We start from the raw sequence: 12,232 nt of genomic DNA, 5'->3' as shown, positions 1-12,232 counted from the left end.
CTACCCTTCTAATCGGAGTTGACACTCTCTAACCCATCTATGGGGTAGAGAAGATGCTCCTAGGAACCCAACACCTATTGGTGCTCCTTGGATGCTCTAGGTACTCACTAGGGATAACTTCCCTAGATACCTTCCTAGTGACCTTGTTGGGCTTCTTAGAAGCCTTGGTCACATTTTCTAGGTCAACTCTAGGGATAGCCTCCCTTGTAACCTTGTTCGTGACTTTCTTAGACTTCTTAGAAGTCTTAGTCACTTTGGTTGCAAAGATACTTCTAGGGATATCTTCCCTTGTATCCTTGACTTGACCTCTAGACTTAGGGTTCGTTCCATAACTATATGGAACCCTATGATAACTAGGCACATCCTTCTTAGCTTTTGGTTTGTATCCCAAACCTTTATGGCCATTGGATGGCTTTGATTTTCCTAAACCTAAGTTATGCTCACTTTGCCCTAATAGGATATTTTCCATCATTTTTAGGGTCTTCTCCATTTTATCAAGTCTTGACCTCAAGACTTGATTTTCTCTCACTAAGTCCTTAGTATTTGATCCATGAGCATTTTTGTTTCTAGGCTTGTATCTTAAATCCTTAGAGTTTTCGCCTAGATTTTTACCTACAATCCTAGCCTTAGGTGTAGTAGTTTTAGCATGAAAAGCTATATGTTTTTCTTTAACACTATCATGCTTTCTATTTTCATGGTAAATAGCATTAAAATGATAGAAATTTGACATAGCATGCTTTTTACCATTTTGTAAGGGAATAGGCTCAATGAAAGTTACCTTCCTTTTTACCTTAGAGGCTCTCCCTTGACTAGAGCTTCCTCCATGAGCCTTGACCACCTTCTTCCCCTTAGGGCATTGACTTCGGTAATGCCCCTTTAGATTGCAAGAGAAACACACGATGTGCTCCTTGCTCTTCTTTGTTCCGGGGATGGTCTCCTTGGGCTTCTCCTTGCCCTTTTGTGCCACTTGGCCCTTCTTCTTGGCCAATTTAGGGCATTTGCTCTTGTAGTGCCCACTTTCCCTACACTCAAAACATATTATATGATTTTTATTTTTAATTGAAACATTTATACCTTCTTGCATAGGGATGACACTTGCTCCTCCATTTGATATTTCTTGAATTTCGGAGGTGGCACTATCTTCTTCTTCTTCACTTGACCCGGATGTAGAAGCTTCTCCTTCTTCTTGATCCGGCGTCACCAAGAATTGCTCCCCCTCAATCCTAGAGGTGGAGGCTTCATCATTTTGAACGTGAAACAAGGAGTATGCTCCCTCCTCGTTCCCTTCGGTGCATTCCCTTGAGGATGAAGCTTCTTGGATTTCCTCTTCTTCGGAGGTTGAGCATCTCTCAACCTCGGAGTCCTACTCTTGGTCTTGATCCAATGAGTCGCCCTCTTTGGATTCTCCTTGATTTGATACAGTGGAGGGGATCTCATGAATTCTTGCCAATTTGCTCCAAAGCTCCTTGGCATCTTCAAACTCTCCAATTTGTTCCAAGATGTTGCTTGGCAATAAATTGACCAAAAGCTTGGTCACTTTGTCATTGGCCTCACATCTTTGGATTTGGTCTTTGCTCCACTTGCTCCTTTTGAGTACTTTACCCTTGGAATTTGTGGGAGCTTCAAAACCTTCCATGAGAGCAAACCATTGCTCTATCTCCATCATAAGAAAATTTTCGATTCTTGATTTCCAAGAATCGAAGCTTGTAGATGAATATGGTGGAGCCACCCTTGTGTCAAATCCAAGTCCATCTTGGAATTGCATCTTGAAGTTGAGCTTGATAAAGTCTTGAACTTGAAGAATTTGCTTCAACTTCTTCACCCTCTAGCTTTTCTTGTTATGCTTGACCCTTCCGGCGATGATTCCGGTGAAGAGCGGCCTGGCTCTGATACCACTTGTTAGGACCAAAAGTAGCTAGAGGGGGGGTGAATAGCTCGTCGCGTTCGCTCGTTGCTCGGCGTTGCTTGGCGTTGCTTGTTTCTTCAAGAATATGCAGCGGAAAATACAGAAACAAATGCAACAACGCTAACACGGTTGGTTTACTTGGTATCCACCTCACAAGAGGTGACTAATCCAAGGATCCACACCACGCACGCACCCTCCACTATGAAAACACTCCTTTTCGGTAACTACCGAGGGCGGAGAAGCCCTACAAGACTCTCAGTACAAGAAGAAAGGAAAGGGAAACAAAATACAAGCGCAAAGCTTACAATGAGTACAGAAAACCCTAACCCTAGCTTCTCTTCTTGCCTTTGATCCGCCTCTTGACTTGGAAAGCTTCCAAGATCCTTCAAGAACTGGCGATCTGATCTTTGAGAGCACTGTGGAGGAGCTGGCGAGTAATCTGGAGTAAATCGGAGAAGAGCTACCGCAGCCATCGAACGCCTGCAGCTATAAACGATGCCAACGGTCGGATCCCGATCGATTCGAATGTTCCCAATCGATCGGGGAGGCTTTGGATCGATCCACGGATCGATCCAGAGCGCCTCTGTGCTCTGGAAACGCTGGATCGAACCACGGATCGATCCAGCGCTTATCGCGCGAAGCAGCCGCGTCCCAATCGATCCACCGATCGATCGGACCTCTGGATCGATCCAGAGGCTCTCTGTTCGCTGGGACAGGTCTGGATCGATCCACTGATCGATCCAGAGACTTGATTTTGTCCAAAACCAAGTCCCAAACCTCCCAAACCAACATCCGGTCAACCTTGACCATATGTCATGCCCAGCATCTAGTCACTCCCTTGACCTGCTAGGACTCCCTTACCAAGTGTCCCGTCAATCCTTGACCCACTTGGACTTTTCTCTGTGCCAGCATCCGTCCAATCCTTTGACCTACTTGGACTTTTCTTTCATGCCAAGTATCCAATCAATCCTTTGACCTACTTGACTTCCCAACACCGGATGTCCGATCATCCTTGATCCATCCGGTTTTTCCTGCCTGGCTTCACTCACCAGGACTTTCACCTAGCTTCACTCACTAGGGTTTTCCATCTGCCTAGCTTCACTCACTAGGACTTTCACCTGGCTTCACTCACCAGGACTTTCACCTAGCTTCACTCACTAGGGTTTTCTATCTGCCTAGCTTCACTCACTAGGACTTTCACCTGGCTTCACTCACCAGGATTTCCATCTGCCTAGCTTCACTCACTAGGACTTTCACCTGGCTTCACTCACCAGGATTTCCATCTGCCTAGCTTCACTCACTAGGACTTTTCTTCTGCCTGGCTTCACTCACCAGGACTTTTCTTCTGCCTGGCTTCACTCACCAGGACTTTTCTTCTGCCTGGCTTCACTTACCAGGACTTTCCTTCTGTCTGGCTTCACTTACCAGGACTTCCATTCTGCCTGGCTTCACTCACCAGGACTTTCATACTGCCTAGCTTCACTCACTAGGTCTTTCATTTTGCCTAACATCCCAGTTAGGACTTCCCAGTCAAGTATCCGGTCAACCTTGACCTACTTGACTCTTCTTCAATCAATATCTTATTGTCAAACATCTAAACCCAAACCAAGACTCAGCTTGGTTACCCAGGTCAACCTTGACCTGAGGGATATTGCACCAACAAAGACTTCTTTGCCTCTTGAAGATATCACGATTCGAGTAGTCCAACCGATCAGAACTGTAGTCCAATTGGATAAACTGGACGCCCAATCCAATTGAACTCTTTGGCTAGACAGATGGCCGAATGAAGGATGAGTTTCCGATAACACTCTCTAAGTCCGATCAGCTTGTCCTTATGAACGATTGATGATCGAGTCATAGGAGGAACTCAGTCGACCTGTCATATAAGCATATTATGGGTCTCTCAATCCAACAACGACCTTATATTCCTTTTTAGCGTTTTGTATCACGGAGGATAAAAAATATCTGTATGCAAGTTGTACATTAGAAGTTTCTTCTCTGTCAAACACAAAGATTCCGCTTCTATTTTAGGAAAAGTGTGAAAGCATCTTTATGGTTTGTTTTTTTTTTTAAACGTCTTATATTTCGTGCAAAAATAAACAATAACACTATAAAATGGGGTCTCTATCAACAGACGTAGATATACGAGGCTACATAATTTTATACACTCAAAGTTATTATTGTTTATCTACTCGACTCAATTACTGTCTTAAACGTCAAAGCACTTATGACCAGAATCACTTTCCTGACCTGATTAATAACACTCTTTTAAACACATAGAGCAATTCAGAGTAGTCTTTTTTTTTTACAATGAAAAATTTTCATTTAGTAAATGTTAAAGTCGTCTTTCCGAGTCAGCTATCGTCTCCGCTTTTAAACAAGATCGTCTCCATTAAATTTGACGTCAACCACAATAATGAGGCCAAGTCAGCGGTCTTCGATTCCACTCCACATGCTACTCTACCAACCGAAGAAGCCAATGCACCAGCCAAGTCAACCCCGTCTTATTAGACGACTTCTTTCTAAGTCTCCAGACTTGAAGACTTCGCCACCGATCAACGGCGTCCTGGCTTCCGCGTACTACGCGCAGCCGCGCTCTTGACGCGGCGGTGACGCGGCCTGCCTCCTCTGCCCCTCCCCTGGCGCACGTCCCTGTTCTCTATAAACGAGCAGTACGAGGAGAACATCTCTTGTAGCAATGGCAGTACATACCAGCCTGAACACCAAGTAGCCTCACTGTTGCAATCCATGACGAGGCATCAGACGCAAACCAGGTCTTCAATCGTCTGCATAACTCCTCCTCCACCTCGCCGGTGGAGGAGAGGGAAGAGACTTGAAGAGCCTGGTTTGCCACTGGTGTTCTACTGCTCCTGGATAGCAGCGTTGGTGCTGCTTGCTGCTCAGGCAGGAGACATTTGGATGGTGCTTCACAAAATATAGAATGAGGGCTTGCAGGAAGTGACAAATGGATCTGATTACATGAAGAACTATAGACACGATTGCTTCTACATAATTTAGCTCTGTTAATCTCCACAGGAGTGGCAACGGTGAAGACAATGAAGTCCTTGGGAGATGGAAGGCGACCGAGCAACAGGTAACAAGAGACTATCTTTTCTATTGTTTAACCAACTAAACTTCCAATGCAACAGGTAACAAGAAAGTATTAACAAGCAACAATAGCAACAAACAGAGTGGAAGGCTATCAGTAGTAGTATCTTTTCTATACTTGATCGAGTTCATAAGCTCTACATCCAGTAAGTGAGCGAGCTTCGCAAAACAAGTTAAAAGATCACAATACCACCCAAAAGATTAAGTCTCAGATGTTGTCAATATATAGACTCCGCTCCAGGAATCATATGTTCATCAGAAAGGTATTCAGTTTTCTATCTTCCACATTTTCCGCAGCTTTCGATTTTTTTGCCTGCAAAATGCTTGAGTAGATGAATATGTTGCTAGCAAATATCCAGAATTTGCAAGGTTGTATTAGGTACTTACCAAAACATATCCTTCTTTTCTTGAGCTAACAGCTCCTCAAATGTGATATCAGGAGGTTCCGTTGCATGGTCGGAATCGATTTTATCCTCTGTGTTTTCGCTAGCCTCAAGCAACTGCAACAACATAATCGATGGAGATTACAGCTGTGTAACCCTTGTGCAGATTACAGTTACACTGTTGCTGAAATTGCCCGAGTATTTATACCATTTTATATGCCGACGAGAGCTTAAGCTGCTCCTGAAGTAGATTATAAACAATTGCATCTTCCTCTAATCTCTTGTGATCCATCTCCAGTTTGCATATCTGCATCCAAACAAAATCTCATCTTTTAGTCAATAGGCAAGATAGTAACTGAGATTGAGCAATAGTTGTTCGCACCTGTTGGCAAAGACGATCAAAAGAAGATCTGTCAGCTTTGCACAACAAGGCCTTTTTTATCTTAAAACTCCTCTGAATGATCTCTGCCCTGAAAAGGCACAGAAGCACGCATGCGATTGGACACTGATAATGGAGAACAGAGAGCTATTTAAATCCCGAGCGAATACATACTTGCGCTGCAATTCAGTTCTTGCAACAACCAGACAGTTGATAAACTGTCCTACCTGCAATATGTAAGTTTCGAGTTACGCCCTCTAAAGGCTTCAGGATGTTGATTAGTAACCTAAAGATAAATGTTGATTTTCGAAAATTTTCCAGAAGAACAATAAATGTAACATGCCAACAATCAAGACTGCTAGCTAGAAATAGGAAATACAAGAAAAATAGAATTGCAAAACACTTGAGAGAGGTTGGCAATTATGCCATAAACTAAAACTTTGACCATGATTCATTGTTCAATAAGTGTGATACAAAGGGGACTTTTCTTAGTCAGCTCAATATATTTAAGGGCTGAGCAAATTTGGGGACAAGAAACTTAGGAGAAAATAAACTTAATAACTAAGAAATTATAAGCATGACTCCAACACCAACTTAGGATTTTGTCTCAATTACAAGCATGATTCCAACACTTCTAAGTATTTAGACCCTATTAAAACATGACTCCCACATTAGAAACTATATATTTTGTCAATAACTTTCATAATTGAGAATTTTATTACCTCACAATAGTTTTTCCAAATTCTGTTGTATCACAAGGTTAGGGCATGCAAGCTTGTATTTTGAAGAATAGCAAGTTTTATCTAAGCACATAAACTTAACAATTACAATTTCTAAACCAAATTCAAGAAACACAAATCATTCCTGACCCCTGACCTTTAAAATTGTTGGACTTTTTTATCCTTCCAACTCATTATATATTGAATTAAATATGTAAAAGAAAAGATCATTTATGTTGTTACAACTATTCTGAAAATTTAGCTCCAGCACTAGATTTGTGCTACTAAGATTTTTGCCTCTCTGACAGTTAATTACTGCTTCTGTTCTTAGGGCACTCTCATTCAAATCAAAATAGTCTTTAAGCAACGTGTGCAATAGCTTCATTTATTACCTCCAGTAGAATAACATTGTCTAGCAGTGGAGTCTTGATGAATATTTGTGTTATCATCTGACATCTATCTTCTAACCTCCACAAAGCCTTGTGTTTATTGTTACATAAATCTCTGTCATTTTCTACATAACCACTTCATGAGAGGAAATTGATCTATGACACTCTCCTTCGTGTAACTCACCTCTAAATTTTACATAATACACTATGTTATATTCTCACTATAGACCATATGAACGACATTATCTACAAGGCACAGTAGCAACTGTTTTTGCCTCCATCATCTCCTAATTATTCTCTCTCTAACATCTAATGGCTTAGCCTTCTTGTTGCCAAGTAGATTACCCCATAAAACTTGTTGCATAAAAAAAATTAATATCCTCTATTGTCATGAGGGAAAGAAAACTAGATTTCCAATCAATCCTTTAAACATGAAATCCTTCGATGTTCACTGAAATTCCATCAATTTTCAAATAATTATGTGTCTCCAATACTAATTGTTTCATCCATCGCAAAGCCTCGGTGCAAGTCTTAAAATTTGATAACCTTTGTTTTAATATCATTTATTGGGCCCATAATTGCCTCTAATATCACTGACTTGATAACTTTTTTGCTTTAATACCATTTATTGGGCTCACAAGTGCCTCTAATACCACTAATAAATTGAAAGATTGCTCTAAACTTGTAAATGCAAATTTGGCCTCTTTAGAATGTGTGGAATCTTCATCTCCTTTAAATTGGTAGAATAACACAAGCACAAAAAGAAAGATGAGTAATTTACCGACTAAATCAGCACATTCTATTCCTGTGCAAATTAGTAAGGCGACACAAAGATTAGCCACTATATATTAGTCAAGTTGTTAAATATCATGCAATGCCTATCTCTATTACATCCAATTGAGATTGCAAAGTTATTACACTTTTTTTGAGAATTTAGCACAAAGCTTTATGGACCATTCTTACTTCAAGTACTGCTTTTCATCCTTGAACAGATGATAACTTCAAATGAACCCAGAATCAGTCGAGGAAATTAGACGGCCCTGATATGATTCCAGAATCGATTGAAAATTTAAGTTAGTAAGAGATCATCTCCGAGTTATTTAAAGTAGACAAAAGAGTTATGCATGTATAAGAAGGTTAGAATTCAAATTCCAAGTAGGGAATCATGTGTTTTTAAAAGTATCACCAACTACGGGAATTAAGAGATTTGGAAGAAAAGCAAGCTCAGTCCCCCATTTCATTGGCATTGACCCCTTAGCAGTCATTCATGATGTTTTCCATGTTAAGGAAATATATCTACGATCCGAATCATGTAATTGAGACGCAACCCCCTAGAATCACAAATGACACAGCATATGAAGGAAAGTATTTTTGCATTATGGACAAAAAAGAGAAAATTCTACAGAGAAGAACTATTCCATATGTAAAAATACAGTGGAGTCATCATTTGTTCACACTTCACAGTTTTCCTATGAGATCATTCCTCAGATTTTAAAGACCAGACCATAGTTTTCCATTAACAACCTATAAAACAAAGAGCGAAGACAACTGGACTTTAAAGGCCAGCTGCAACCTTCAATAAAAGCCAAGTGTAGCTTTCAATGAAGACCAGGAACCAAACAACCTCTCTTCCTTTAATATATAAAGAGAAACAAGTTCTTCCTCTTATTGCAATATTTGTTGGTTGTTGCTCGTTAAAAACAGTTATTGGTTGCTTCTGTTTAGAAAGTAACAGAATGGAGAAAGAGAAAAGGGGGAAAAAAAAGAGCGAGAGAAAAAGAAAGAAAAAAGAAGAAGGGAAGAAATAAAAGAGTGAAAAGGTTAGGATTTTGAATTTTGAAGAAGGAACTAAGGCTTTAGAACAATAGAGGTTATTATTTGAATTTTCAAGAGAAGGAGTATAGAATTTAACTTGCTTATCCTATAGTGAACCTCCTCCCTAACCTTGGAATCATGGGTTACTAGGTTGACAATAATGTTTTGCCTATATCATTGTATTTTTTTTTTTTAAGTTAGCTCTTTTATTTAGTTTGTAGGACAACTTGAAAAACTCTGCAATTTTTTATTGTTGGTATAATTGTGATATTAAAACTTAAGTTCAAATATATATGTGACTAATTATCCAATATTAAAGTGAATGCTATGGTCTAGCCCACCAATGAGGATTATAGATTGGACATGTTAATATAGTTTTGTTATATGAAACTAGTTCTGTTCAAGCTATATGCTCTTTCTGGACCTGAGTCACTAGAGCAAGTTTAGAACTGTACCACCGGGTGAATTGTGATTGTAGCCTAAACTTAAGATAATATGCAAATTGTTTCATAATTCAATTTTCAAATTGTTTTCTTTATAATATTAAGTCCACATACATGATGTGATCACATCCTATTTTAGATATTTGCAAATGTTTATAATGCTAATTCAACTGTGTATATAGTATTGTACGCATGCTATTTTAACTCTTATTTGGTGTGTACTCATTATATGCAGTAATAATTTGTTTTCAGATAAAGACATCCATACTTCAAATGACACTGGGCTAAAAGGGTTTTGAAAAAGAGTGTTCCTTAATTGTGCAAGACTTTTGTAAGAAATTATCTGGTAAACCTTTTTGTGACTTGTATAGAAACCTGTATGTAAAGATGCAGCAAGTTTGGTTTATGAAATGAATTTTTGATCTGATACCTGTTTGTCTATTGCCTTACGTATTGCTAGTTATTGAGCTTATCCGGCATTCTGTTATGTACTATAATTGACGCATGATAATGATCTTATTTAGCAAATATTTCAGACTCCAAATTTCCCAGTTCTTAGCAGCCTTTTATAATCCTTACAGCCTCTTCTGTTCCTTGTTCCAATCAAGAGACAGAAGGTAGACAGCAGCAATCAAAGCAATCGGGAAGCAAAGAAAAAAATTCCTAGATTACGCAGAAAAGAAAGTAAACGAGCACGCCTCTACAAGCTATACATCATCAGTGGGATATGTCTTCATGGCAAGACAAACTCTACATTTCAAGTTTTCCTTTTGTTGTAGAAATCATCAAGTCATAAAAAAACTCATCTTTGATTTCATTTCTCCAATTCGAACATTGATTTATGACTCAACCAAAACACTGACCGAAACTTCCCTCAAATAGCGTATTAAAAGGGGAAAAGGTTTTAAGGAAGAAAGAAACTAACCTGAGCCATTGTCAAGGTCTTCTCTTTATTCGACTTCACGATCTCATCGTACTGCATCTTGATCTTCCTCTGCGTAGAGCTGGCGAACGAGGAGAAGGGGTATATGAACTCGATCTTCCCGAATTCCAGATCTCCTATCCTATACGTGTCCACCGAGGCGGCGTTCCTCTCCTCATCGGCGCCGTCCGACCCTCCGCGAGACTCTACCCTCTTCTTCCTCGACCTTTTCCTCCGGCCCTTCTCCTCAGAGCCCGGGGACGCCTCTTCATCCCTGCCTTCGTCAAGACGTTGAGGTGGCGGCGGAGAGTCCCACGCCGGGAGGTCGCACCGAAGGCCAAGGTGGTTCTTTTCTCCGCATCTGGCCCGTGAACTACTGCGCCTCTTGGCCCAAAGGAAGAGTAAAATGAGAAACGAGAGGGAGGAGAGGAAGAGCGGAAAGAAGGGGAACGATGGGACTGCTACTGATTCTGGCGCCGCCATCGGAGGAAGTTCGTCATCCCCCAGAACAGAGAAAGAGGGAATTTAACACTAGCTTTCCGTCTTCAGTCTGCTTTCGGTTTTATCTCAACACTACACGCGTAGATAGATTTATCTATTTTTCTCTTATTTTTTTTGTTTTTCAAAAAAATCTTTTTATCTATTTTAAATCATCAAAAAAATTGGCAAAAAAATATGAGGATGTTCCTTTTTATATATAAAAAAAATAAAAACTGAACTAAAAATTCAGTCAACCCCACATTAAAATCATACGAACATCGCTATCCTACCGTAACAATATTATTCAATCTTCTTCCAAAGACAGTTTAATTTCTCTGTCATTTTTCCTTCTAAGACTATTATTGATCTTGTCATTATTTTTCATGCATTTTGTTTTCTGCATTATATTGATCTGTGCATCAAATTTAAGGTGTTCCCATATGAGGTCCAGGATTCACGCTGAGGTTGTTTAGTTTTTTTTGTTTTTTTTCAAATAAGGATTCAGAATGATTCTCTATTAATTTAGTTTTACAGGCAAGTACGTTTTTAGGTTCCTTAAAATTTAATGAGTCGAAGTATATTTTTAACAATTAAAATTTGTATAACAGTTCTAAATTATTATGTATGTTCTATATATATATTAGTTTGTTATATAACAGTTTTTGTTTTAAATTAGTATATAATGCCGTAATGAAAAAGATGCAACTAAAGATGAGTCAAAGTAGGGAATAATAGCCGATATGGAGGTTAAAGTAAAAAAGATATGGTTCATAGATTAGGCGAAGTTGATCGAGCGGAACAACGAGGCCGGACGAATGACATGGCTTATCCAAGTGGAAAGTCTGCGACGGAATGATGGAGGCAATAGTAGAATCCACGGACCATCGGCCTGACCGACCTGACTGCACAATCGGTCGGATGAAAGCCAGGCCTCTTGTAATGGGGCAGCTGAGTGAAGAAAGATTGCTCTATTCAGCACGACCGAGAGGGGGCGTTCTAGTCGAGCGGCCACCGGTCGGCCTACAGCGGGACCTACTTACGTCTCTTCTAGTACCCTTTTGGAGATTTATGCTACTGATAACAGAGCATGTTTCGTAGACAAATCGTACTTTAGAAGATTTCAGCATATCACATCAGGGATTTGAAATGCGTGCACAGATACTACAATGACATTATAAAAGAGGGTTTCTATCTACAGGCGGAGGTATATACAACTTCGTTATTTCACATGCTCTTTGCTATAGCATTCTTAGGATTCTCCATAGCACTGGAAACTAACTTGAGCGTCGGAGGACCAACGTCAAGAGCCCCTTCCCGGCCTGGCACTAACGCCTCTTGTGTTGCAAGACCACGTGGAGTCTTCACCCCATCAACCTCTGGGCCCCATCCCTAGCTTGTCATCTTCCCTTCTTTAAGACAGGATCATATTTTGCGCCATCTGTGGGAACTTACTTGTAGTCAAAATGTGAAGATGGAGGACACTGGACAACTTACTATGGTAACGCTAACACAAGAAGACTTGGAGATGTTAATATAAGCATAAGCTACGAAGATGGTGGAATAGCAGCGGATTACTGAGCGAACGACCCCGCAACGTTGATGACAGGTCAGTAAGCTAATCCCAAAACCCGAGCGAAAAATCTTGTCGTTCGCAAGCCGAACAACAGGCCAACTGGCGCCTATGGAGA

General features: G+C 40.2%; 1 protein-coding gene and 1 long non-coding RNA gene across 2 annotated transcripts; one reads left to right on the top strand and one right to left on the bottom strand.

Annotated features, from left to right (window-relative positions):
• Nucleotides 1–4,999: 4,999 nt before the first annotated feature.
• On the bottom strand, nt 5,000–10,633 carry LOC121995754. The gene is made up of 6 exons (XM_042549520.1): nt 10,068–10,633; nt 5,951–6,003; nt 5,780–5,867; nt 5,606–5,704; nt 5,402–5,514; nt 5,000–5,327 (listed from the first exon to the last, which is right to left on the bottom strand). The coding sequence occupies exons 1-6, from the start codon at nt 10,545–10,547 to the stop codon at nt 5,282–5,284; spliced, it is 879 nt and encodes a 292-aa protein (XP_042405454.1). The 5' UTR covers nt 10,548–10,633; the 3' UTR covers nt 5,000–5,281.
• LOC121995755 lies at nt 5,142–9,583 on the top strand. The gene is made up of 2 exons (XR_006115903.1): nt 5,142–5,277; nt 9,395–9,583. It is a non-coding gene; the product is annotated as an uncharacterized LOC121995755 (long non-coding RNA).
• Nucleotides 10,634–12,232: the final 1,599 nt, after the last annotated feature.

Source organism: Zingiber officinale, chromosome 6A (assembly GCF_018446385.1).
Source record: "Zingiber officinale cultivar Zhangliang chromosome 6A, Zo_v1.1, whole genome shotgun sequence".
Taxonomy (NCBI): Eukaryota; Viridiplantae; Streptophyta; class Magnoliopsida; order Zingiberales; family Zingiberaceae; genus Zingiber; species Zingiber officinale.
The sequence above is the reverse complement of the archived record's forward strand: the minus strand, read 5'-3'. Positions and strand labels throughout refer to the sequence as shown.

What these genes read in the sequence shown, in the direction of transcription:
- LOC121995754 (XM_042549520.1), bottom strand. Translation starts at nt 10,547, where the DNA reads ATGGCGGCGCCAGAATCAGTAGCAGTCCCATCGTTCCCCTTCTTTCCG. An exon ending in TTGATCGTCTTTGCCAACAG is followed by an intron (nt 5,705 to 5,779) that starts GTGCGAACAACT and finishes GTTTGGATGCAG; the next exon opens with ATATGCAAACTGGAGATGGA. An exon ending in TCTCGTCGGCATATAAAATG is followed by an intron (nt 5,515 to 5,605) that starts GTATAAATACTC and finishes ATGTTGTTGCAG; the next exon opens with TTGCTTGAGGCTAGCGAAAA.